Source organism: Colias croceus, chromosome 14 (assembly GCF_905220415.1).
Source record: "Colias croceus chromosome 14, ilColCroc2.1".
Lineage (NCBI taxonomy): Eukaryota > Metazoa > Arthropoda > Insecta > Lepidoptera > Pieridae > Colias > Colias croceus.
In genome coordinates, this window is record NC_059550.1 from 8,460,894 (window position 1) to 8,488,627 (window position 27,734).

At 30.8% G+C, this 27,734-nt stretch overlaps 3 protein-coding genes across 3 annotated transcripts; 1 reads left to right on the forward strand and 2 right to left on the reverse strand.

The window, feature by feature from the left end:
- Positions 1–1,179: 1,179 nt before the first annotated feature.
- On the reverse strand, positions 1,180–12,477 carry LOC123697592. Its single transcript, XM_045644134.1, has 8 exons — positions 12,326–12,477; positions 11,193–11,333; positions 9,512–9,726; positions 7,789–7,994; positions 6,822–6,981; positions 3,268–3,379; positions 2,535–2,646; positions 1,180–1,257 (listed from the first exon to the last, which is right to left on the reverse strand). The coding sequence occupies exons 1-8, from the start codon at positions 12,475–12,477 to the stop codon at positions 1,180–1,182; spliced, it is 1,176 nt and encodes a 391-aa protein (XP_045500090.1).
- LOC123697497 lies at positions 3,904–6,328 on the forward strand. Its single transcript, XM_045644029.1, has 2 exons — positions 3,904–4,793; positions 5,218–6,328. Exons 1-2 carry the CDS (start codon positions 4,340–4,342, stop codon positions 5,271–5,273), a joined length of 510 nt encoding a protein of 169 aa, XP_045499985.1. The 5' UTR covers positions 3,904–4,339; the 3' UTR covers positions 5,274–6,328.
- Positions 12,478–21,157: 8,680 nt separating the features above from the next.
- Positions 21,158–25,704, reverse strand: LOC123697496. Its single transcript, XM_045644028.1, has 4 exons — positions 25,614–25,704; positions 23,226–23,399; positions 22,655–22,808; positions 21,158–21,253 (listed from the first exon to the last, which is right to left on the reverse strand). The coding sequence occupies exons 1-4, from the start codon at positions 25,701–25,703 to the stop codon at positions 21,159–21,161; spliced, it is 513 nt and encodes a 170-aa protein (XP_045499984.1). The 5' UTR covers position 25,704; the 3' UTR covers position 21,158.
- Positions 25,705–27,734: the final 2,030 nt, after the last annotated feature.

The following is a 27,734-nucleotide window of genomic DNA, read 5'->3' on the forward strand; positions in this document are numbered from 1 at the left end:
GGTCAAAAATGAAATTAATGAAACCATTTCATGTATTGTGCTGGTCTGATATAATTTGTGTAATGATACCATTAGTGTGACCTTGTGAATTGTGTGGAAATTGCTTAATTTGATTTAATAAACTGAGTATAAAGAGAAGATAATAATTGTTCAAATGGAAAGATATATAATATTAGGTATTGACGAACTTTTTCCTTTGAATATCTCTGAATTTATTAATTTAAATCTTTAATAGTTGTACAAATAGGAAATGAATGAATGAATGTTTGTTCTTCTCAAATTTTCGTCAAAATCAATTCAATCAAGTTGGAAAAATTAGCTACTCTAATCGTACAAAAATTTATGAACATCAGTCAAGCAGTTCAATAGAGACATACAACATATAATTTTAGATTATAGGAATCTTTTCCTATTAAATTGAAAAAAAAAAAATACTAGTTATAGGTAATTGGGTATACTGTTGATATTTTTCCCTTATCAATGAGGATGAATGATGATGATGATAGATATATTTTATTCAACAAAAAATCTTTATTTCACAATTAGTATTCTACCTACTTACACTCCAATTACGATATATTAATTTAAAAGCTTAAATTATTCCACTTACAATTCAATAAAATTCTTCTACGAACCTCTCTAAGCTGCATAGACATCACTAATGCGAACATGGTCAGTTTTAAGGCTCACAGTTTTACGCCGTTGAACGTAACCTACCGTAAATAATAACAGCTTAAACAATAGAGAGACAGTTTAAACAATTTAATATTAGCCGTAGCAGTAAATAATGCTATTATGAGAAGGTCAGGTTATTATTTTATGGTAGTTGATAAGGTGCATGCAATGTGTTATTACTTGTATTTACTGCATAATTTGAAGTTATTGCAAGCTCAATAGATATTTGCGAGACTATGGGGTATATTTTATGTTATTATTATGTTACGATTCCTGAAGGGATAACTCTACAAAATGTGTGCTTGATGTTTGTGAATTCTGTAATTCAAGTGTAATTCTTACGTAACTGACCTTAAAGTAAGTTTAAACTAACTTTAGTTTTAGGCCCTTTTAGTTTAAAATATAATTTATGACGTAACTAACGAGTTCTTTACGTCTCGTAAATAGAGACAGTGAATTTACATTTAAATTTCTATTTTGAATTCTCAGCTTCATTTTTTTTAATCATCTCTCTATGTTACTTTTCATGATGCAGTTTTCACAAAATTCGAACTTAACATATTCTGCCTCTGACCTTGTTACCTGTAAGGGTTTAAAAACAATATTATAATGAAAAATATATCATTTTATATTCGTAAAAATGTATTTTACTTCTAAACAAATAATACTTAATACACGAGTACAGGCTCCACTTATTAGAAAACTTCCTGTGTTCAAATAAGCGAAAAATTTCACAATTTTGTTCAATGTTGTTTACGCAGTGGGTGCACAAATAAATTATACTCTACCTACTTGAAAAAGAAGGTATTTACTTTATAATTTATCCTCCTCAATATTATTACACACAAGAAATATACACACATCAACAAAGTCTAGGGATGTTTTGTATTGTACAAATAAATATCTTAAAATCTATGAAGAATGTTCATGTAATTTTTATTGTAAACTAGGTACTACACTGGTTACTTGTATTTAAAATTATTATAGATATTAGTATATTTTCTAGGAAACTGTAATCAATCACAAAAACTTGTCAAACGTTGAAGATATCAAAATATAAATTGGTTTTCAAATCATTTACTTGCCCTGAGGTTATATTTATTATGAGAAATCAAAGCAACAGATTACTTGTTTATTTGGTTTTCGTTTTGTAGTATTTTATTGACATAAAACTAAGTAAAGCCCGCGGCTTGATTCACGTGTACTTTAGAGTAAGGATCTTTGTTATCCAATTTATATCCAGTTTCAGTATTTTTTTTATTTACAAAATAATATTTAACCCTTTTAGGGTTGGCATCCCAAGGCTCAATATCAGCTCAGGTTTTTACAAACATATAAAATTTATTATTTATTATCTTGGCTTATTTAGGTATGTTATGCAACTCGTAACATAGATCTCAATTAATTCTTACTAAAAAAATACTACATTGGCGTTTTTGAGGACTAAGTAAATTGTCAAAATAATTATAATGTACTCTGCGTTTACAATTTCCTTATTTTAGGGGAGAATTATTTTTCCTGGATACAGTCTGTCTTTTCAAACCTCAAGGCGCAATATTTTTGCTTTTCCGTCGCTATCTATATGTATCATGTTTCGCAATTCTTCAAAAATAAACACACCTATTAAGATTATTTTATAGATCTAGTTCCATAACAAATTAGAAATAAATTAATTTATTCGAATGTTTTATTAAAAACAAAAAAAGGGTCCTGAAAACAATAAATAAACTCATATTATATTTATTAGATCTTAATCTTTATTTATTTAACAATTTTATTTTATCATAACGCTTATAATATACAATTTCTCCGAATAATATACAAAAAGTGATCACAAAGGATGCTATTAAAATAATAACTGGTATAATAGTATAATCTGTGTAGGATCTCTCATGGTCGTTGCAAGAAAAGGCATGTTGACTCTTCAGTAACATTCGACGAACAAGACCCGTTTCTTTTGCTTTTAGTATCCTAGAAAAAAATATTATACATAAACAATTAAAAGGATAAGTTAATAGCTGTGTGGTATTGGAAATTATTTAAAATAGTAATAATATTTAGATAAATAAACCTGCAAACGTTGTACACTACTAATAATATACCTACTTAGTATTCCTCATTGGTTGGAATCGTATGTCGATGAAATAAAAATACTACCAACATATTTTAAAAATAAGATGTAGAAAGAATAAGTTAGACCGTTTTATCAAGTTTTGGTGTATCTATCCAGCTTTTACGGACAATAACAACCTCTATAGAAATTAGAATTACTAATATTATTGAGTATTGAGTATTATAAGGTACTTAGCTGTTGAGTCTATATAAGGTACTTAGCTGTTCCCCGCGGTCTCTCCCGCATTGCTCCGCTCCTGTTGGTTTTAGCGTAATGATATAATTATAGCCTTATAGCCTTTCTCGATAAATGGGCTATCTAACACCGAAAGAATTTTTCAAATCGGACCAGTAGTTCCCGAGATTAGCGCGTTCAAACAAACAAACAAACAAACTCTTTAGTTTTATAATATTAAGTATAGATTAGATAATATACTTTATATATTTGGTCATATTGTAAAAACTACAAAGTTCACTTACCCTATCTTAAATTCATCCTTGAACGGAAACTGTTTGGACGTATAGAAATATTTCTTGACCATTGAATATAAATCAATTTCAATAAGGTCGCATATCGCATCTTTGTCCAACGCTGGAAAATGGGGGAAAGGAAATTGAATGGCCACGTTAAGAATTGAGATACGTTATGACGCCATGCTATGAATATAAGGTGTTGTCCGCTACGTGAGAAAGGCGCACGTTAAACTGTTCAAAAAATCATTCATTTATCTTTTCGCAAATATTTCTATTTAAGAAGAATAAACATTAACAAAGTTATTCTCTATAAAATTTTGCTTGCTTTGTAGAGGTAATACTTAAAATATAACGAGAAATGTAAGTTATATATAAAGATTTATTGTACAATGTCTAGGTACTTATTTAATCTTCAAATATCACATACATATACAACAATCTTTTAAAAACACAACAAAGACTATGAAAATCACCATTATGGCTATTTAGCCCTTCATTTTATGTCGTTAAGATGCATCTGATAGTATAGCAATTACATTTACTTAAAAATATATTATTAGGCTTAGACATAATAACATAGAAGCAATGTGACATAGTTGAATAGCCGTGGTGGTGACATTGATGTATGTATAATATATATGTGGGAATAGGATAAATAATTAAGATTGTATTTCATAACTACTTTTATTTTTAGTCTGTGCTTTTCTATTATTTAATCTGTGGATATGTTATCTGTAGACTGTAAAACGATCTATGTTGTCTATGACTTGACTGTGTGTTTTTTGGTACGATGTAATGGAGGATTGTTGAAATGTATTTTTGATATGTAACCGGTGTCTGGGAAATAAATCGATTGGGCGAATTTGGCTTTTCATTTTACACCATCCCCACATAATTTGGGGGCTCGTCCGGGATACGGGATGGTGGAATAAAGAAAAAACAGACGAAGACTATGATGCCGGTGATTTAACCTGATTAAGAATTTACGAATTACGAACGAAGACTAAGATTTAAAGAAGCTTATGATTATACGATTACGACTTGAAGACTATAAAACTTTTTATTTACATTATTCAACATGCCGCCGAAACGAGTAAAAGATGATGATGATTGTGGTGAACCATCGCCGCGTATTTCCTTCAATGACTTAGAGAAATCAATGACGCCATTTTCGGGTGATGATGCCTATGGCATCGAAACATTCGTAAAAGATTTTGAAGATATTTCCTCTTTAATGCAATGGGGCGAAATAGAAAAACTCATATTTTCGAAGCGGCTTCTCGCGGGAACCGCCAAGCTATTTTTACGTTCACTAAGTGGGACCACCACGTGGGATACACTTAAGTCTGAGCTCCGTGAGGAATTTGGTAAGAAGTTGAACAGTGCAACTGTTCACAAGAGACTTTCAACTCGCCGGATGAAGATGAATGAGACTCATCAGCAATATTTTTTACATATGAAGGAACTTGCAGTACTTGGGAATGTTGAAGATGAAGCCCTGATGGAATATGTCATCGACGGTATTAAAGACAGTGAGTCCAACAAAAATATTTTATATGGCGCTTGTAACATTAAAGAATTCAGAAAGAAATTAGACATTTATTCAGAAATTAAGAAAAAATCATATTCACCTAATAAGATTCAAAGTAATTCAGTATCAAAGTCCATTGGCATGAAAATTCAAAAAACACTACGAGTAAAGAGATGTTTCAATTGTGGAGATTTAGATCATGAGTCGCCTAATTGTACTAAAGGCATTAAATGTTTTAAATGCAACTTGTTTGGCCATAAATCAACTGAATGTTCTAAAAGTATAAAAAAGAGTTTGGAAATTATGTCAACTAAAAATAATATTGATGTGAGACCTTTCAAGAAGCTGAAAATAAATAATATTGATGTAGAAGCCCTGATTGATACCGGAAGCGATGCTAATTTAATAATTATGTCTTATTTTAGGAAGATTCAAGGTGAAAAATTGTTATCTTATAGTTCAGGAACAACAGAAACTTTAACTGGAATAGCTGAAAAGGAAATTTATACAAAAGGATCTTTCACAGCAAAAATTGAAATTGATGATTGTTATTTTGAAACTTTATTTTATGTTGTTGATGATGGCGCTATCCCTGTCAACATTATATTAGGAAATCCTGTACTGAAAGAAGTAGAAATCAATTTTAAATCTGGAACTATCACTGCAACAAGAATATTACACCTTACAATGCTAGAGAATGAAAATGAAGATATCACAAATATTGAAAACAAAGAATATAAGAATAAAATACAGAATATTATAAAAGAATATAACCCCAAAAGATGTACTAAAGAATCAAATGTAAAACTTAAAATATTATTAACCGATGATGTACCAGTTTATCAGAATCCACGACGATTGTCACCTTTGGAGCTTAACATTGTTGACAAACAGATTAAAGAATGGCTTGATGAAGGAATAATAAAAACAAGTAAGTCTGATTATGCTAGTCCAATTGTGCTTGCAAAAAAGAAGAATGGAATGTTATGGAAGATTAAGGATGGAAATAAATTAATGGTTGTACCTAAGAAAATGCAAAATGAAATTATAAGAAAACATCATGAAAACGGACATTTTGGTTGTGTTAAGACTGAGGAATTAATAAATAGAAATTATTATATGGAGAATTTAAAAGAAAAGATTAAAACAAACATTGATAATTGCGTGGAATGTATACTTAATTCAAATAAAAGAGGAAAGAAGGAAGGATTTCTACATGTAATAGATAAAGGTGATTTACCATTGTCTACTTACCATATTGATCATCTACGACTGTTGACTCATCTGGGACAGATGATTCTGCAGGATGACCGTGTGGGAATAGGATAAATAATTAAGATTGTATTTCATAACTACTTTTATTTTTAGTCTGTGCTTTTCTATTATTTAATCTGTGGATATGTTATCTGTAGACTGTAAAACGATCTATGTTGTCTATGACTTGACTGTGTGTTTTTTGGTACGATGTAATGGAGGATTGTTGAAATGTATTTTTGATATGTAACCGGTGTCTGGGAAATAAATCGATTGGGCGAATTTGGCTTTTCATTTTACACCATCCCCACATATATTATTATTTTTAAGTTATTAAACAGTTAAAATTAATACATCATAATAAATTAGATAACCTTTTCTAACACAACATAGTTTTCAAATGTGATCTAACGTGACACAAACAAAAAAAAATGTGCGAGTACTAGTGTACATACGTAAGAAGTGAAACTTCTTTATGACCTTATTTTTCAAAAAATAATTTACTATATGCAACTTTATAGAAATACGTCGAGTCATGCGTGGTAGGGATAAGAAAAAGATGACGCGTAACGGAAAAATGTCACGCGTAACGAAAAAATGTTACACTAAATTTTTTTCCAACCCCGATAAAGAAGTTTCACTTCAAAAAGTCGTGAAAACTGAAACCAACATGCAATTTCTAATAACTTTAAGAGCTGACTGTTTGCAACACTTCACAACAGCCCAAAATTACATATTATAAACAACTACTTAGATAATATAAATAATAACTAACATCTCTTTATTATAGGGTATAACGAGGTAAAATCAGACAAAACTGCGGTTTTCGTATCCTTGAGTGCCTCTAAGGCGGATGAAACATTCATTATTTTGACGTTATCCATTTTTTTGCTTATGAGACTCAGGTTTTTATCCATTCGTATAATATGTGTATTCTGGAATGTATGAAGATTTTATGTGTGTCAAAACATTTTTCAATTAAATACCTACTATTTTTCTTAAAAATATAAGATTTTGTCAATATTATTTAAGCATTTTTGGACTTAGCACATAGTAACTCAATGCTCTTAGCTGTTTATTTAAATGCTAGTTTGATTTGAAGTAAAATATCAGATTTGCGTCTTGAAAATATTTTGTTTTTGTACAAGATTTTTGTTTGTTTTTGTTTTTGTTAACGCTTCATTTTACTATTTATAATAATATTGTCTATGGCGCATCTTGCAATCTTTTTCCCGGAGGCATCTGTTGTCGGAGTAAATGTATGGAGGTTTAGAAAAACTAACAGCTTTTTCAAGGCGGAAGTTTAATATCTTATGAGGTTTTGGAGTATTTTTGTATTACTTTTTTTTATTTTTGTAGCCTTAAATTTCGCGCCAAATTTCGTGACATTAAAAGTTTCAGATATAATAATAGACAGGATAACATTAATATTATTATATTAATGAACATTACTTGTCCTGACTTACGATAAGATTTCGAGCAGAGAAGAATCAGAGGAGACTTAAATAACGTCGATTTTCTTGGACAAATGTGGTCTACATTTATAACATAACGAAAATTGATTAGTAAATGTGACTTGCAAATGGAATTTGTATATAAAAACATATTATTATAGGACATTATTACACAAATCGACCTAGTCCCACAGTAAGCTCAATTAAAGCTTGTGTTATTCGTACTAGGCGACGATAAATATAATATTTAATAAATACATATATAGATAATAACACACACATACTTACTGGTCTATGAGCTGTTAAAGTATCTTGTATTATTACAAGCTCATAATCACTCCTAGCCAAGGCTTGTAGATTCATAGCTCTGTCGTTATCATTCACTATGTGTGAGAGAAGGTTAGATGTATAGAAGCAATGTATGACGTAAGAGCATAGGATGAAAAATAGGTAGGCTATACGACGTGAATATAAGTTAGCTTGCAGTGGTAATACTGAAACAAAAATGTTATTATTTATTAATATAATTTATTTGAAAAAAATTTAATAATTATGAACTTACACAGATAATCAAACTCAACCCATAACGGCACGGGTCATAGAAGTTGGTACTATTCATTATTCAATACTCTGTGTCTGGAACTTTAAAAATTTAAATTTTTTACTGTCAAAATGCAATTAATCATATACCTACTATCCTAAAGACTACCCTACTAATATTATGAAGGTTTTTTGTTACGTTTTTTGTCTGTGTTTTACTTATGGATGAAAGAAAAAAATCCGTTTTTGTAAGTTTTTCAAAATGTACCTACCGAGTTTATCCTAATCAAAGTTGAGAGGAGATAGAAAACTCAACACACCAAAAATCCGTAAAATCAGAATTCAAAGTTATTATAAATATAAAATAATATATGCATAGATAACACACACAAGGTGTCATTACAAAGTCTGAGTTACAATAGACATTTTCCCTCCATTAACTGTTGATCTGGGATGCCCTAGCGGTTACTGATATATTAGGAGACTATCACTAATTTCACCTCGTTAAGGGAGGCTTATCGTAAGTCATTACTTGCAAGGGAGCTGTTGGTAACCGATTTTAGTTTTGGTTTAAGTCTAATGTTGAATGACAGATTAATAAAGGATTTTAAAGCATTATTAAAATAAACGCAGTATAGATAATTATAGCATAGGACAGCAGCTGGTTGGTCCGCGGACGCGGTTCTACCGAATACCCGCGGCCCCGTCTATAAAGCGGCACGGCGGAACACAGTGGAGTTTAGTCGGTAGGTCCCTGCACTCAGCAGGGTGAGTCCGACATAACCCAGGGCTCTTCCCCCGAGTGCCCTGGGTATGCCTAAATGCATTCTCCACTATTAAAAAAAAAAAAAAAAAGGACAGCAGCTGGTTGGAAATTCATCCTTATATTGATGTGTAGAATGTATCATAAATGCTAAAATAACTATTATGTTAAAACACAAATTACGAAAAATGTGAATTTGTATATTTGTAATAATAATTATTACATAATTGTGTAACTAATTTAATTAAACAATGATGTAAGTACCTTGACTATTTTATGAACCAATAGCAACGTTCTGAAGCTCAATGTTCTTATATCTAAAAATAATCTTTGTGTCTCTAAAATGCCAAAAGATTCGTACTCAAAAAGTTTATATTTCCCTCCAAACAACTTCTAACAGGATTGCTTTGCCCTTTCTTTACCGACTCGTAGACTTTTTGATACTTCAGGCGTACTTCATTAAATTGCATTTTGGTTTTCTTTTGTTACTTTTTATGTTTCACATTAAATTAAAGTTTTTATTGTCATAGCTCACAATTTTAAATGTCATAAAATGTACGCAACTTGCATAATAATACGGGTAGTAAATCATGTTCCACTAACTTTTTTTCATTCTTTCATACGAAAACGTAATTTCTTTCACTATAGGTACCTAATAGCAGAAAAAAATTACTACTACTTATACATACTACTACTACTAATACTTACTGTGTTGACAAAAAGCAGAAAAAGCAAGTAGCAATTCATGGCAATAGCTGCATTCTCCACCAATAATACGTTTTTCCCAATAGCTTAGGATGTAAAAGATCAAGCTGCTAAGAAATAAGATCACAATAATACAACACCACACTCGAGGTGTGAACGGCAGGCTGTAGAATGTCTGAAGGATCTTCTTTTGCTTGTATCGAAGTATAAAGCCAAATCTGCGAATGAAATGTGCAGTATGATTTTAAAACAAAATTTTAAAGATTAATTTGACGATAATAAATGATAGCTATCGATGTACAAAATATGTGTTTTCCAACGATTTTTAAGTAAAATCATTAGTGTATTCGTAATTTTCATTTCACATTTAACTTAGATTAATTAGAGTGTTTTTATTATGCAATAAACAAGTACGTTTTGCAAGTAAGTATTTATACAGCATATTTTGCTATATCGAATACAAAAAAAGTTTTTATACATATAATATGTACTTAACGTTGAAAATATATTACATAAAAGATCATTACCGATTATTGAAGTGAAACTCCTTTATCGGGGTTGGTAAAAAATTTAGTGTAACCTTAGATTAAGGATTGGTCTCCGCGCGCGACGCTACGACTAGATACCGCTCCACCTAAAAACAATAGCTCCGTGAGTGCGGCAACTCAGTTCTGTAGTGTGTGTAAGGCAATTTGTAAGGACGCTAGTGTGTGTGAAGAATTGTACTGCCAGCTACATAAATTTTACCCCATAAATGGGAAATGGGCTATCTTGGAAAGAAGTTTGAAAAATATTTTTATTTCATTTTGGCCTTGCCGGGAATCGAACCCATGAACATGTGACTCAAACCCACTTGCGATGCCACTATACTATTACAAAGGTTTTTTAAAAGTAAAAAAGCGGTAATAAAAAAATAACATATATATGAGTCAGTTAAACAAGGTTAAACAGAAATAAATTATTGTTATTATCATTTTTTTTTATAATATGCATTAGTAATAGTATTGAAAAAGAAACATTATGAATAAAATAAGTTCAAATTAAAAGTGTGTTTTTGGGATATGCAGTACGGCAACACTAAATGGCGTCGTATTTTCGTAAACAACATTTTCGAAGTACAGGTGAAATATTGAATAATACGATTATTCCTGATGGTTCGTAATCCCAGTGTCTTTCTTATTATTTGTTGTATTTTTTTTAAACAGTTTTATGGCACAAACAGGCATTTTACTTCAGGTTATGTCCAAAATCTTTAGAAACTATCGGTACGCCCTCTCCACACAATGCTTGTGACACGACTGGCTCGGGTACGCCGATTTCGGCGTACTTTTAGTTGCCGCATTTTTCGAGTACGCCGGCGGTATCTAGTCGTAGCGCGCGCGGAGACCAATCCTTAATCTAAGAGTGTAACATTTTAACGTTACGTGCCATCATTTTTTTATCCCTACCATGCGTGATTCGATTTATTTTTATTCAATTTATTTCTGTAAAGTTGCATAAAGTAAATTATATTTTTGAAAAATAAGGTCATAAAGAAGTTTCGCTTCTTACGTGTGTGCACTAGTACTGCAGTTGCACGCACACATTTTTTATTAAAAGGTTAATTTTGTGTGGTAAACTCATGTAGATAATGCGAAATAATGTGTGTGAAATAATAATGAATGAATATGAACAGTAAACTTACCTCCATTCAAAAACAGAGTGAACAGGAAAGGCGAATTCCAAATACCGTTTATTCATTGTCATCGGTCTGACGTAGATGTCCACATAATTATTAATGTCTGGATGTAATATCTGTTCTGTTGTTGTGTTTACGTAGTTTACACTTAAAAATATTAGAATATAATATATACTAGGTTAACATTTTAGAGAGAGGGAATTCATACAATATTTCCAACCTCTTGGTCTATGTTAAATTATCTAGTTATATTAATATTATGAGTAGTTATAGGACAAATAAAAAATTACAATAAGAATAGCATTTTTATAATCTATATATCTATAAAACTCAACACGCACGCACAACCCAAACCACTGGACGTATCGGGCTGAAATTTAGCATGCAGGTAGATGTTAGGACGTAGGCATCCTCCAAGAAAGGATTTCCCGAAATTCTTGCGGGAGCGGGGAAAAACGGGGATGCACGTACAAAGTCGTGGGCGGAAGCTAGTCTCTAAATAAATACAAAATAAGGACAACTACACAAATTCGACATTACAAATTAGCCATAAATCTTTATAATTCATTTCACAATGTAAAAATATTATAATAATTTAATTGTTTTACTTTTTCCGATTGTCTAATTAGTCAGTTATTTTCTATTATTCCTGTAATTTGGCTTATTGTTGAAGTTTGTATGGTGATACGGAATAATATATTAGAGAAGTTTTCTGGTCAATTACGTAGATGACTAAATACGGGTGGGTAGTAACCACAAATGTTTGTAAATTATTCTACCCATGTCATGTTTTGTATGACATTATTTTTCACTAATTGAACATCATGTATATTACGTGGGTTCTTACTTTACATACTATTTCGTTGTTACAACTGGAAGAAATATCGATGTGGCTTCGAATAAATGAATACATATTTTGAGCTGCTACTTTTTTAAAACTAATTACTTAATTACTTACTTACTAATAAATAAATTACTTACATAGAAGCGGAAATTATTGATGAGTATAATTTGTCAATACATACGTGGTTTGTATCCTCTGGCTTATTTTATATTATCATTCAAACAACTATACTTTATTCCCTCTCTACGTACATACTCTAAATTATTCAATTTTTAAGAAAAAATTCTAAACTTACTTGAATTTATACATATCCTGAAGCATGAGCAAAATCAAACATCCCGCGTACGTTTGCCTCCACATCGGATCGTGTTCATACTTATGTGAATAAACTTCAATATATTGACAATGAAAGAGGGAACTTACATTAAATGTTGAATTTCTAATCATATTTTATCACACGTAAAATAATTAATTTTAAATAACGAAAATATTACAATCTATTACAATAAAGATACCTATTCCGCGCCAAAAACTAAATGAATAGACAAAGAAAGGACCGCGTAGAGACGATTTTTTAAATTTTGAAAATAGAACGTCTATAAATGGCCTATTTTTGTCTTTTTTTTAACATTGGTGAGTAAAGAGGTTTATGTCGAATGAGGTGATATATGCATGTGCTTTTATAACTTTTTTGTTCGCGTGCCATAGCATGTTTTGTTTGTGAAAGCTTAGCTTGTTAGAATAATGGTTTTCAAATATTTGCCGTTTTAATGAGCGGAATGCTTGTTATAATAGACAGGCGCTACTTCAAAAAATAATACCTATGCCTACACCATGTAACCTGTTTTGGAAGTTGTTGTTTTGGAATTTGTAATAATTTCGTGATTCATGATTCATAAATTATGGAATTTTTATTTTTAAAGTGTATGAAGATACGTAGTATAGAGTGGTTGTTCATACCGACTTTAAATTTAAAGACAAAAAAAAAGAAATGAATATTTGCAAGTAAATGCCATATTTGATTTACATAGTTATTAGTTACATAATACCTATAATACTGTTCATTTTAAAGCTGTGTATTGTAAGGAGTCACTTTTGTTATTAAAACCACTGCAACAGGCAGCTGTTTAATTGAAAACTTATACTGAATAGATTATAAATAAAATAGATGTGACAATATCACAACTTTATTAGTTTTATAAACAAAATTATGTATTTTTTATATAAATCTTGTTAGCTTCTATAAATAACACCTGGTGGTATGATAAAAAATAATAATATTATGTAATTTACAGCCTTAATTCTGCTAGCTATGTTGTTTATTAAGGTTTCTCTAAATAAAGCTGTCAAACTTGAATCTCCTCTGGGATGAAAAATAAATTTGATTTGTGGTTAGGTGAATATTAGGGAACATGGGAACTAACTTTGTGCTGCGATAAAGTGTTGTCGAACCAAAAAGACTGTAATTATAAATCGTCAGGATAAGTAACGATATGATTCAACAGCGATTACAATTTTTAAAAGTATTAAATCTAAATGTATAATATTCGCACTTTCTATCAAGATTATCATCTAACACATCTTTTTCGTACGAATTAATTAAAAAATCTTTAATCGTAAACATACAGAAAGCCATAACATAATTTTAACAGCTTTAACAAACTACGCATCTCGCATCTACAATATTAATCTTTGACCACCCACTATTTTCTCACAATACAGCCTTACTGCTCTGAAGACGGTTAATAAAACTCGTTTACAAAACAATGGTTTCATTAAATGGTACAATTTTGACATGTTTATTACAGTTGTTATCTAAATAACTACACTTTATGAAAATAACTTATACCTTGTGCTGAATCGGTATTATAATAAATAATAATTATTCGAGATTTTATAATTATAATTATAATTCGAGAAAATACATTTTTAACGAACAACCCTAAATAAAAATAGTAATGTAATCTGGCTAATTAACAGGTTAATGAAATTTTTCTAAAGATTACGAAAAAAAAAACATTTTTTGTTATTTTACCAAAGACTAAGAATTAAATTTCTTGTTACATTATTTTATTCATAATTAAAAAGGTTTGAAGTTCATTGGCTTCCAGGTCCATCGAGATTGGTAGCATCTTATTGTTTCTTTTCCGATTTATTTTATAAAAACAAAATATAAAGGAACAGCGATAATAACATGATCTATTGTTCACAAATCCATTGTTTCATAAACATTGGCTTTTAATTTATAATGAATGCCAGTGTTAATCTGTAATTATTACTGTATTTTAGCAATATTTATGAAAAATAATTAAAAATTACAACCTTTATTTTGCTCCGTAAAATTGTATACACGAGGTTTTGTTATGAAACGCTAACGTCTTAATTAAAAAAAATAATGAATATTTAGGGTAAATGAAAAAAAATACGGATAAAAATATATATCTACTAACAGTCATGTTTAAAAATATAAATAATTTATTATTGGATCAATGACTGCTAGGTACTAAACAATAACTTTTTTCGAACTCCTTTGGAATAAAATCTACCCTGCCCGAGTAAATTAAAATGAAATGTTTATTTTTATATCAAAATACATGTTTATTTTTTTAAACCGATTTATTAAAAATGCTTTATTTTACAAAGTAAATAATCTTATATGTACTAAGATATGAGTACGAGAAAAATATCGAATCTTAATTAAAACTAAAAGAGTTACAATGTTCATTATGTTTATACCAGCTAATCTCCAAAACAGCTTGCACCGAACGATGACATTTACACTAGCAGATAGGTACTAACTTTTTGGTTTTATGTTAATAAATTGCTTCAACAAAATTTCATGGACAGTCTCTTTCCTCTAGCGCTTTATATAATCTGAACTAAACTCTATCCAACACGTACCTATATCTACAACATTTTCCAATTTTCATTTTCAATACGCTGAACCGCTTTATAACAGATAAGAATATAATATTATAGTTTAATAAAGAAGATTGCGGGTTCTGGAGGAATCGAGAAAATGGATTGAGATACTTTCTCGTTAAATTCCGGATTCTATAGAGCTTGCTGGATAGAACAGTTAAAACTACAATTATTTTCAACTAGCTGTGCTTCGCGGTTTCACCCGCAATGCTACGCTTCTGTCGGTCTTATGATATATAGCTTATAGCCTTCCTCGATAAATGGGCCATCTAACACCGAAAGAATTTTTCAAATTTGACCAGCAGTTCCTGAGATTAGCGCGTTCAAACAAACAAACTCTCCAGCATTATATTATTACGTATAGATTAATTCAGCAAGGAAATTAATATATGTTTAGAATTGAAAATAGCGATGAATAAAAGAATAGATATCTTTGACCGTCGAGGTGTAGGAGTATTAAATCTAGCACCCTGACAGGTTTTTTTATCCTATAGTGACCACGATGTGGTAAAAAAAGAAAGGTACGACAGCATGTGGGCAAAAGGATGGCAAACTGTCATTAAAAGATACCCTACAGTTATAACAGCTCTCATTGAAAGCTGCTGGTACCTATAACTACATCATTGCATGACTAAATTGATTTTTCTTTACTATAGAAGCTTCAAACGTAAAACGTTAATCGTCTTTCGATAAGCCCTCACGAAAAACAGATGCAAAATCCAGTCAAACTAAACCGGTTCTATCCGGAATAATCCAATTAACGTTTTACCGATCGGCATCGTCAAAGTTAGTGACACTGGAGGGCTAATCGCTTTGTAAAAATTCAAAAATGCTCGTTAACTTAGCTTCATAAGCGGCTTGGTGTAATCCATGTAGCTTACGTTATAGTTCATTTAGTTCTTTGAAATGTCAGGACGAAAAAATGAAAGTAGAATTTATCATGCACATTTACTAACAGTATTTCAATGTGTTCATAAAAGTCTATGTAGGATATATAATTAACCTACGGCAACTACTATAGATGTTAAATCAAATCATCAGACTTCAATTTGAAGTGGTTCAATTTTTCAACCTCAAAAAATAGACACACAAGTCACAACTATTTCTCCGGGATTAGAAATACATTGCTGAAATAATCAAAGCATGTGGTTAGCTCTTTACACTTAGCGTAGGTATATTTTCTCAAGTCTAGCCTGCATGGTATATCATTACCAGCACAAGCACGAGCTGTTTTAAAATCCCCGATAAATTTTCAATACCATCTAGAAAGTTCCTTTAAAAGTGGAGCAACTTTTGATTGGCTGAACGATGTTTCCTTTAGAAACAGGGTCCGGGGTCTCTTGCCAACTTGTATTGACTTTATAAGTACTTGTAACAAACTGCAAGCTGTTGATTGAAATTATTGATAGTTGACAGATGGGGGGTAAATTGATTTTAATTGGTTAGTGTGGAGTCGTAGTTAATTGTTATTGGTAAGTATGGTCATTGGTCATCACTCATCAGGTTTAAGAATCGAAGACGGTTTATAAAAGTAGCAATAGGTAATTACATATTGAAAATTTTAAGTCAAAAAAGTGTTAAAACAACTACTTGAAGTACGGAGTGCATTTTTTTTGACGTATACTTGAGGAATATAATATTTTGCGCCGTTAGTTAAAAAGTAGTAAGTTAATAGAAAAAGGCGGATATTCGGTCATAAGTACCTATGATTTATTGAATACTTGAATAAGTAATATAATAGCATTATTAATAAATATTACCTATTAACGACGATATAATAAAAATAGTATGAGTGTAATACACAGGAAAACATTTAAAGTCCAAAGTCCACGTTCTACTAGCCAATGAGCTTAAAGCATTTTAGAAAATATACAATTAAAATTGAGCTTTTCTTTCTTTACTTCTCTCAACATAAATTAGAGCTGTGCATTTATATTGTTCATTAAAACCTACATTTTCGGGAAAGAAAATTAGCTACTTCTACATTCATAGAACTTGTTTTGGCTTTATAATAGGTAGGTAACAGTAGTTTACATTAAAACTTATAATTACTACACAGAAGGTACACATTATCATTTAGCTACTATTATGTATTCTGCAACAATATGAGTTGGATTTGTATACGAGGAACATAATATCATCTTGCAACATGCTTTTTGCACTTATAACAATTTTCCTAAAGAAAAGGAAAAATTTATAAGGATTTTTGCTTGTATAATAGAATGTACTGTAAAAGACATACAGAGACACAAACATCATTGTCTCAGCATCGACTTTTAGCGCTAAAGCTTCCATTTGTGCTTCCATTGCAATATCTTCCTTAACAATTAAGTTTGTTAAAAAAAAATTATAATCTATAATTTCCTGATTAAATTATAATCTATTCGCTTCAATTTTTGATTGCGTCATTTCAAATTTGTCACCAATCATTATTGTCATTATTAAAATATAAGTAACCAACCTAAAAATAAATTGCAAACAATGACTGCCCTGGATGATTTGCCCAATGTGACCAGCTTCTTCGGCGTTGATTTGAGAACAGGATCTATGATAGTTGCGGCTTTGGGTATAGTGAGTACTAGCTTTCCGCCCGCGACTTCGCCCGCTTTGTCTAAAACCTAATAAATTATATACTAAAACCTTCCTCTTGAATCACTCTATCTATTAAAACAAACCTCATCAAAATCTGTTGCGTAGTTTTAAAGATTTAAGCATACAAAGGGACAGAGATAGCGACTTTGTTTTATACTATGTAGTGATTATACCTAGTCAAAAGCGAGAAGTCAAGTCGTTCTTCTCACCTTGATGATAAAAATAAAAGCTCATTTTAAATGTTATTTTTCTAGAAGTTTTTTACTTTTAGCTGCGCTTTTAGTGTAGCAGGAGCATCTGTAAGTCCATACGATAAATTGTTTTTATTTCATCCTGGAAACACAATCTATAAAATGGAATAGTGTGGGTGTGTTGTTCTTAAACTGTCACTAGCTTCTGATGCAATTATTTTATACAGATTTAATTAGTTTTATAAAACACACTTAAGGATGAATAAAAAACACTGCTTATTTAATAGATATGTAGGTACCTATATCTCCAAATCTGAAAGTATTACAGGTGATAGTTTCTCCGTAAAGTATAACACAAAATTGGATAGTAGCTATACCATCCTACAAGACGATAAAATAGCTAACGGTGATTCCACGTCGAAGAAAGATAGTTCAAATTCATATATTATATACAATTGATTTTCAATATTTTATTTTATTTTATTTATTTAGGTCATCCAACATCAGTCACAACAATACTTAGAGCTAGGGTACATAATATAACAAAAAAGAAAATTGTGACAAACATTTACAGGATAACACAACATGATTAATGAGTCAAGTCACTATGAGGTATACAAAGCAAAAAAAAAAAAAATAAATAAAAAGTAGGAAAACAAAATTAAGTTAATTCCTTTAAATACTTGCGGATTTTGTTACAGTTGTCGTGAAAAATATCAATAAAATATAAATCTTCTTTCTAAATGTATTTTTTTTTGTATTTCAGGTTCATCCAATATTCTATGGGTGCTCCTTTTTCATACCGTTAAGCTATCTTCTAGTCACAATATGGATATTGGTAGCTCTGTATTTCGCCGCAAGTGTGGTTTTATTCTGGGGTTTGGCTAAGGTAACACATATTCTTTAATTGTATTTTTTTCGTACTGATATTTAAGTTTTTATCAATACCAAGAATATAACAAAGAAAAATACTTGCAAACGAAACATTCATGCTTTGAAGTTGATTTTAGGCTGCACGCACGGCACTAGTATCAATCGACTCTATAAAATCTATAGCTTGTATTGTAGAATTGTTTAACAAGTTGGATATCGAATCTTAGTTATTTTTAAATATTATTTCTCCCAAAAAGAGATGCAGAAATAATAAAAATACTTTAAAGATAATCTTCAACACTGACTCACTTTGACTTACCTACTTACGTGACTTACTTTTTCAACTCGACGATATATTTTCACTCGTCCATAATAAAAATAGTGCCGGAGACACGTCGACATTGTGAAAAATCTATAGAATCGCTGCGCTATAAATGCCTTTGAAGCTTGACTTTGCAAACGTTTTTCATAGAACGTCTTCTTGATAAAGGAAATCATTTCTAACATTTCGCGAGCGAAATAAAACTATATTTTACTGAGGATAAATGTTTTTTTAACAGATATTTATGTTCGTATTATGTGCAGTGGAAGGCCGTTAATGAAAAGGTTGCTATCATATTTGTTTAAATTAGAGAGCAACGCTTTTTTTGTTTCGTGGTTTAATCTTCAAATGATAATAAAAAAAATAGAAAAAAAATAGAAAACAATGTTTTCATTTAAAATTAAGTAGCATAGATAGATAGATCTAGATATAAATAATTGGACCAGAGCAAATTCAGGATTCTAACTTGTAACATACCTTATTCTATAGTACCAATTATATTATCTATACTATCTATACTTAATATTATAAAACTGAAGAGTTTGTTTGTTTGAACACGCTAATCTCAGGAACTAGGTACTGGTCCGATTTGAAAAGTTCTTTCGGTGTTAGATAGCCCTTTATCGAGAAAGGCTATAACACAAACATTAGCCACTATTTCACTATTTACAACTAACTTCAACCCTTTTCAGGATGACACCATCCTCTGTGCTTTATGGATCTGGTATGCAGTAATCTTCGTGGTGGTGATGCTGATGATGATGATGCTTTTGGCGCTGGTCTTCACGTCCAGGAAGCAGAGGAACCGGGTGTTTATAGTTATATTGGGCATGCTGTGGTATATATGTTAGTACCATTACATAATTAGGTTAAAATCATGTGATGTATGTAAGTTCTACGTGATGTGAATAAATAAATAAAAAATACCTAGGTATACCTAATTATAATATATACACAAGTAAATGTGTACAAAAAAAAAATTTATTAAAATGTATGTGAAAAATGTGACCTTTAAAAATGGCCGCCCCGTTTCATTTCAACTTTTCTCAGCATTTGTGACATTACAATCGGTGATAATCTATTTTTGAAAATATTACAAAAATGTTTGTAAATACATATATTCCAAAAATATTTGTATATGTTTATAATAGTTAACATGAAAAGAAAGATTTAACTGCGATCTTGTATTCAGGATATTCTAAATATGTGACCGCATTTAAATAAGTATACCTTTTCTCTCTAATTCACAACTACTAATGCTTAATAACTAAGAAATCACCAATTTCAAAATCTCGGTTTCGATCATTCAATATTTGTATGTAAAGTTTGTAACATAAAGTTTCTTTTTCAGTGACAATATACTTTATATTAGTGGTGAATAGTCATCGAAAGCATTTGCAAGGTTCGAGCTCAACTGGCGACGATACTGTTGATTAAGATACGTGAAATAATTGTGTACTGTATTTATTATATTATTTTCTATAATATATGTCTTTTATTTACACCAGAATTGAGTAGGTTTTAAGAAAGCTCCTTCAGAATTATCGTTTCGGAGAAAACTGCAGTAGCACATAGTATAATGTTCAAAGTAGAATAGCCTTAAAATAGCAAATAAATATATAGCATAGGTAAGTGAAATATCGAACATATTCTGCAGATATTTTCAAAGAATTTGTAATTTACTGGATTATCTGGAAGCTGTCTATCTGTAAGAAAGTGTAGCGAAAGTGTAGTGTGTCGATAAAAATTGTGCAACCTTGTGCTGGTCAATACTAGGTATGCTTGGTGCTACAGCTTAGTTACTAAAAATGTTAACAATACACATTAACCCAAGCCTATGCAATAGCCATACATAGATTACATACTCTGATATTTTGCAGCCATTATCATAAAATAACATTCATCATGAGGAAATATTACCCTCATTTAATGAAAGCAAAATATCTGGCAAGATGCGCATATTTTTTTTACTCTTATCATGACAGTCTGTGTCCGTATTGGTTTTTAAATTATTTTTAAATCGTATCTTCTGTTCTATCTCGATGTCATTTATACTTGAGTACTGTTGATATTATCGAAGATAGTTCATGTAAAATTGCATGTGTTAGTTTTGTACACACACAAAGTTATTATACTATTTTCAGTTTCAAAATTTCTTAAAGATCAAACATTATCTGGAAATAAAATGTTATTTGAATGAAATAAAAATTATTTATTAAAACTTCCCTTTAATTTGAGGATACATTTAGATTTGGATGTTTGTCTTTTTCTCTCAGCTCTAACCAATATCCATATCCAACTAAGACAATGTACCACAATACACCTGGAATGTGTTTAAATTTTCGATTTTTATTGCAAAAGTAATTTGGTAAAATCCTATAGTTCAGGATACATCGCCCATTTTTGCAAGTGACTACTATCAAGCTAATTTTCCGTTTGTAGCTTTATTTTGATGAGACGCCCAATAATTTCGTGTACGAAAGTCTCGATTGTGGTAGCTAACAGAGATAACAAGGATAAAAATTTTTGATTTGATGGTTCTCAAATATTTATTACTAACTGAATGAATTTTTTTTTGTTCAATCTCAAGATTAGACCAGATTAGATTAGATTAGAAGATAATTACCTAAATTATTCGAAAAAATATTTGTCCTACAAAATCTATGGTTTCTTCAATGAGTCCCCCTTTCCAAAGTGTATCGATAACGAGGTCATCATAAATGATTACTAACAAGCTGATTTTTTTGTTTTCACTTAGTTAATGTTTATATAATTCAACAGACATATTGTCCTACAAATTGCGTAATAAATATTTGAGAACCATCAAATCAAAAAATTTTATCCTTGTTATCTCTGTTAGCTACCACAATCGAGAGTTTCGTACACGAAATTATTGTGTATATTGAAATTAGTGTCTCATCAAAATAAAGCTACAAACGGAAAATCAGCTTGATAGTAGTCACTTGCAAAAATAGGCGATGTATCCTGAACTACTATTTATTCTGCGTCTTAAAAAAATATCACACAGATAATGAGTATTTATAGTCCTTTTCAGCGATGATTCCTGTGACACTTCATCGTGTTCCGAATTACGTATTTTATGTTTAAAACGCCAAAATAATTTTAGTGCATAATATTTTTATTTTATGGCGGCATTATTACCAAAAATATAAAAATGAAACATCTTAAGCTTATAAATCAAAAACAGTATTGTTTAGTTTAATATAATGAAAAATAAAATAAAATAACACAAAAATGTAATACCTACGTAACTCGTGTACATGAAATGGATCGTTGAAAAATCATAGAGTTGGAAAATCATATAATCGGCGCCCATCTTGTGATCGTTTGTCAATCGAGTCAATCGTCTGTACGAGTGCGTCAGCCTTGTATACAAGTTGTATTTTTATATTGATACTTTACGTGGTATTCTGCTATTGTTACTAATTGTTATTGTTGACTTTTTGTTGTTGTTGTTTGCTAAATTTCCTTAGTTAATTGATGGCGAAATGCCGAAAAAACTAATTTTGGTACATTATTAAAATCGATTCCATTTCCATATAAAATATTATCGATTATCGGAAAGAATTGATATGATTTCAGTACAGACATCTCTACACGTGTCAAAAATCGATGTGTCACAGAAATCATCTTAGGTGGAAAGGACTATAATTAAACAATGAGGTTTATAACTTGTCAAAGAATAAATATAAATTATACTAACAAACAGCAATAATCCCAAAGATAAACGAAAGAACCCACGCGATGAAGTTAACTTGAGTGCTGTACATGCAAATCAAAATTATAAGAAGCACGAATGTTTGGGCCAGCCACATTGCAGTTATTACACTCCAACATAACACCACTGATGATTTTTCCTGAAAAATGATTATATGAAAAGTTAATGATGAAAAAATGGATATTTATAAAGAAAGAAAAGAAAATAGCAACACTTATACGTCTTACGTAACCAAATGTTACTACTTAATAACTTATTGTCTTACGTAACCAAATATTAATATTTAATAACTTATTTGGTGCACAAATTAATTTGTTAGGTATTAATTTGTTAGGTTTTAAGTATAAGGTTATACGTTTTAGGTCACTTTTATGTTCATTACATATCCAGTGTGATGAGTTGAATCATTTTCTGTAATAAGTGTAATGTAACTAACTTTACTATCGTTAACTGATTTTATAATAAACACGTGCTTATCAAAACTTTTCTATCATAAAGCCGCACTTGATGACAAAGTGATGATAATATAAAACGGGATACAGATAAAATGAATTACCTCATGAATACCCCACAAGAACCAGACATGGATGGCCAACATAAAGGCACAATAAACAATGCCAGTGACGCTAAAACTATACGCATTCCTCCAGACATACCGCGAGCAAACGTCGCAGTCTTTGATCGTCATCACTTGGACGAATAATGCAAGACCACATGATGCTGTGACACACTGAAAGTATTATGTAGTACTAACTAATATTATAAACTGAAGAGTTTGTTTGTTTGAACGCGCTAATCTCAGGAACTATTTATACTATTTCGGTGTTAGATAGCCCATTTTATCGAGGAAGGCTATATAGGCTATACATCATCACGCTAAGCCCAACAGGATCAGAGCCACGCGGCTGAAAGCGCGGAGCGCAGCTAATGCAGTATAAACTTTATTAATTATACTTACTTAATGAAAGAAAGTTGTGAAAAATTCAGATATAGAGCTAATCATATGGGAAGTATTAGGGTGCTTTGCCACCAATAATGCCAATTTACACAGCACATTTTCCTCGAACAGCTTTGATAGGAAAATGTGTGGGGGTTTCCCACACATTTTCACAGCACAGACTAGACATCCTAGTTTCTCTCGCACATTCTTTGTGGAAAAGCACCCTTTTGCTTTTCATAGCTTGCAGTTTGAAACTGTTTGGACGCCTATATACAATGTAATTTAAAATAAAACTCTATTAAAATAGAACTCTGTTAAAATTATACAGTGTGCTATGATGTTAGTGAAGTGAAGCTTCTTTAGGCGCGTTGAGAGTAAATTTTCAAGGTCGCTTCAGGGCAATACATAATATTGTAATACTGTGGCAATACCGCTATGTCGTGGAGAAAGTTCAATTCGTAGGTATGCTATGTTTTGTGTTTTTAGTGTTTAGGAGTGTCTCATAATTGTAAATATGAAGACGTGGTCAATTCTTTCCCAAATAGTAAGTTCCAGTAAAACTTCCTGCAATAATCGCTTGGCGGATTTTAAAAGGATTTCATTATCAATCCTTTTTTGAAGTGAAACTGTTTTATCGGGGTTGGAAACAAATTTAGTGTAACATTTTTTCGTTACGCGTGACATTTTTCCGTTACGCGCCATCTTTTTCTTATCCCTACCGCGCGTGATTCGACGTATTTCTGTAAAGTTGCATATAATAGGTCAAAGATAAAAATAAGGTCATAAAGAAGTTTCACTTTTTACGTGTGTACACTAGTACACGCACACATTTTTTTTTTCATTTGAATTTATTAATAACTTATTCAGTTTACTTCCGTCTTTTTCTGTATGACACCGAAACTCTTGAGAACAAGTTTAGAAGACTATTATCAGATTCGTGACCGACTTACCAAAGTTTCTATGAAGAGAACTCAAAAGCATTCAAAGTAAAGTTAATTTGACACGAATATATTAAACTAGGTTTCCGCCCGCGGCTTCGCCCGCGCAGTCAAAGAAACTCCCGCATAGTTCCCGTTCCCGTGGGATTGTGTCATTTTCCCGGGATAAAAAGTAGCCTATGTCCTTTCTCGGGTCATCAAAATATCTCTTTACCAAATTTCATGCAAATTAGTTCAGTAGTTAAGGCGTGATTGAGTAACAGACAGACAGACAGAGTTACTTTCGCATTTATAATACTAGTATGGATTTGATTAATTTGACACGAATATATTAAATTTGAATATCAAGGAAATACACAATTCTAAGAAACTTGTACGTAAATATGAATGTACGGTTTATTTTTATTAACATTTAAAAAATCATTTGAAATGTCATTATAATAGGTACAGGAAAACGAATTTGCGTATTACCGATTCCTAGAAAAAAATCTTCAATTATGTTATTTTTACGACTATCAAATAAAATTAATTTAGGTACCTAAACCAAACACATTTCTTCGTATTTGAAATAAATATAATGTAATAACAAATGACAGATCTTAAAGGAGATTCCTGGATATAATTTATAATCTATTTTATAGTATTCTAGCTTTCCAACCGCGGCTTCGCTTACTTTGTTTAAAAGATAACAAATTGAAATGATACATTCATCACTACATAGTATAAAACAAAGTCATTTACTGTGTCCCTGCGCAACGGATTTCGATGCAGTTTTTTTTAATAGATAGAGTGATTCAAGAGGAAGGTTTTAGTATATAACTTATTAGGTTTTAGATAAAGCGGGCGAAGCCGCGGATGGAAAGCTAGTATCGAATAATAGCACTAGCTATAAGTATATAGTATATTATAGAGGGGAAAACACATTGTACTGTAATAATCCCCAAAGGTAACACCTCAAATTCTACGAGCAAATATGAGGTAAGTTCTACGTATACGTAGTATATTATTATTAGTCTGTGGTTCTACTTTATAATATCTAAATCTAAGACAAACTATCTGTACTCACAATTAAAATAATTCCACCACACGTAGCACCTAAACTAAGAGGATAACTACACAAGAATTTCTTTGGAGCTAATAATTTTAACATTTTCATATTCCAATATATTCTCATATACTTACTATGACAATAAGGCCAACTAGATTATAACCTGACTTTTATTAATATAATACTCTAAGAACCTGACATAACGAAAGCAAACAATCCGGGCAATCATTATTTTCAACCGACTTCAAAAAAGCAGGTTATCAATTCGACTGATTTTTTTTAGGTTTGTTACCACTTACCTCAAAACTTTCGACTGGGTGAATCGATTTAAATGATATTTCTTTTATTTGAAAGGTGCCTTCCGTGGGGACTTAAGTAAAGTTATTTCCAACAACTTGAAGGCAGTTTAGATTTTTGTTAAAAATAATTATACCTAAATCACCCGTCATTTCAAACTAAATAATTCGAACTAACTAACTAACAACTTATAATGCAAGTTTAGTAAACTTACCTATAGATAGATAGAGAACTTTTTTTTTTTTTTATTATAAATAGGTAGACGTTTGACCGCTATCCTGCCTGATGTAAAGCAGTGATGCGATCTATTTAGGAGCACGTCTACCCAGAAGAAGCCTATTCACTCTGGACTTGAAGAGCTGGATATTGTAACTGGAAGGCATTAAACTTTAGTGTTTTGATTCTTAGAACAATCAATACATTGTTTATCTTTTCGTAGCTTTGTTTATATATTACTAGCTTTCCGCCTGCGGCTTCGACCGCGTTTTCAAAGAAAAACCCGCATAGTTCCCGTTCCCGTGGGATTTCCTGGATAAAACCTAGCCTTCATTACTCGTGGATAATGTAGCTTTCGAATGGTAAAATAATTTTTAAAATCGGTCCAGTAGTTTATGAGCCTATTCATTACAATCAAAAAAACAAACAAAGTTTTCCTCTTTATAATATTAGTGTAGATTATAAATCAGCATAAAAAAATAAAGATAAATCAATTTCAGCATATTGTTTTTGACTAAGTCTGTTAGTTAAATTATATTTTTATTTAGCCGTTTGTCCCGGCTCCTCTCGTTTTTCCCCATGACAAAAACATGTTATGTTGAGTGACTCAATAAATATGTAGCTTTATAATATTAAAAAAGTGTTAAAAATCGATCCAGTAGTTTTGAGTTAAATCGTAGCATACAAAATAAATCTTGTATCAGTTGAGATTTGATGTAAATTCAGTAAAGTATGAACGAGGTGGACGTCATAACGTAATTAATATTATTCTTTCTTATTAGAAAATATTAGTGTTGCCCTTGAAATTAATTTATCATTATTTGCATACTTCTACCACGTGTATCAAATAAAATGAAAAATACATACCCAAAGTATAGCGATAAAGTCCCGCCAACTTTGCGATGCCTACAGATAACACTTTTCAACGGAAATAAAAGGAAAATGAACATTAACTTTTCTTGCAAATCAGTTGATTTGCGAAATATTTACGACTTTGTATAAGTGCTTCTGTCAAATTCGGTTCGAACTTCTGAAAGGACTTTGAATTTTTTTGGCTTTAAAATGGCAAATTTTATGAAATATAATGAGTTTTGAGAAAAGCTTCGGTATTTGTATATGTTTGGGTAAATACTTTCTAAGAATCATTTTCCCAGTTTGACCGAGTTTGAAACATTTATAAATCAAAGACTGATCTTATCGGAATTATATGGATTCTTCATTGTTTTATTTTAACGATATTATGAAAAATAATATGAGTGTTGGTTTCATAGAATTAAAAGTAAAAGACACGCCAAATCGTATTAGAAAAAATGTTCCAAAATCTTTTCTAAATAAATTTATATCGACTAAAAATTTCACACTACTCTCATAATACTTGCGGCCAAATTTTGACTGGAAATCTAGTCGATATATTATATTCTCCCTATTATAAATATACATAAAATTTTGGTTTCATCAAAAAAACTATGAACGCACTTATCCTGCGGTGGTATCTTAGACTATAAAATATACCTACAGTCGAATTACAAAATGCATTCATTCTTCAATTAAAAATGTAACATAATATATTTATGCTAGTCAAATTAAATCCGAATTAAACTACCAATATCTTGAATATCCCTTTAT

Excerpts from the sequence above, each read along its gene's own strand:
- LOC123697496 (XM_045644028.1), bottom strand. The coding sequence starts at position 25,703 with ATGAAAATGTTAAAATTATTAGCTCCAAAGAAATTCTTGTGTAGTTAT. Across the intron at positions 23,400-25,613 it reads GTGGTGGAATTATTTTAATT|TGTGTCACAGCATCATGTGG; the intron begins GTGAGTACAGAT and ends TAATACTTTCAG. Across the intron at positions 22,809-23,225 it reads TCTTGTGGGGTATTCATGAG|GAAAAATCATCAGTGGTGTT; the intron begins GTAATTCATTTT and ends ATCATTTTTCAG.
- LOC123697592 (XM_045644134.1), bottom strand. The coding sequence starts at position 12,477 with ATGATTAGAAATTCAACATTTAATGTAAGTTCCCTCTTTCATTGTCAA. Across the intron at positions 7,995-9,511 it reads TTCTGCTTTTTGTCAACACA|TATTACCACTGCAAGCTAAC; the intron begins GTAAGTATTAGT and ends TTTTTGTTTCAG. Across the intron at positions 2,647-3,267 it reads AAGGATGAATTTAAGATAGG|GATACTAAAAGCAAAAGAAA; the intron begins GTAAGTGAACTT and ends ATTTTTTTCTAG.
- LOC123697497 (XM_045644029.1), top strand. The coding sequence starts at position 4,340 with ATGCCGCCGAAACGAGTAAAAGATGATGATGATTGTGGTGAACCATCG. Across the intron at positions 4,794-5,217 it reads CATCGACGGTATTAAAGACA|GAAGATTCAAGGTGAAAAAT; the intron begins GTGAGTCCAACA and ends GTCTTATTTTAG.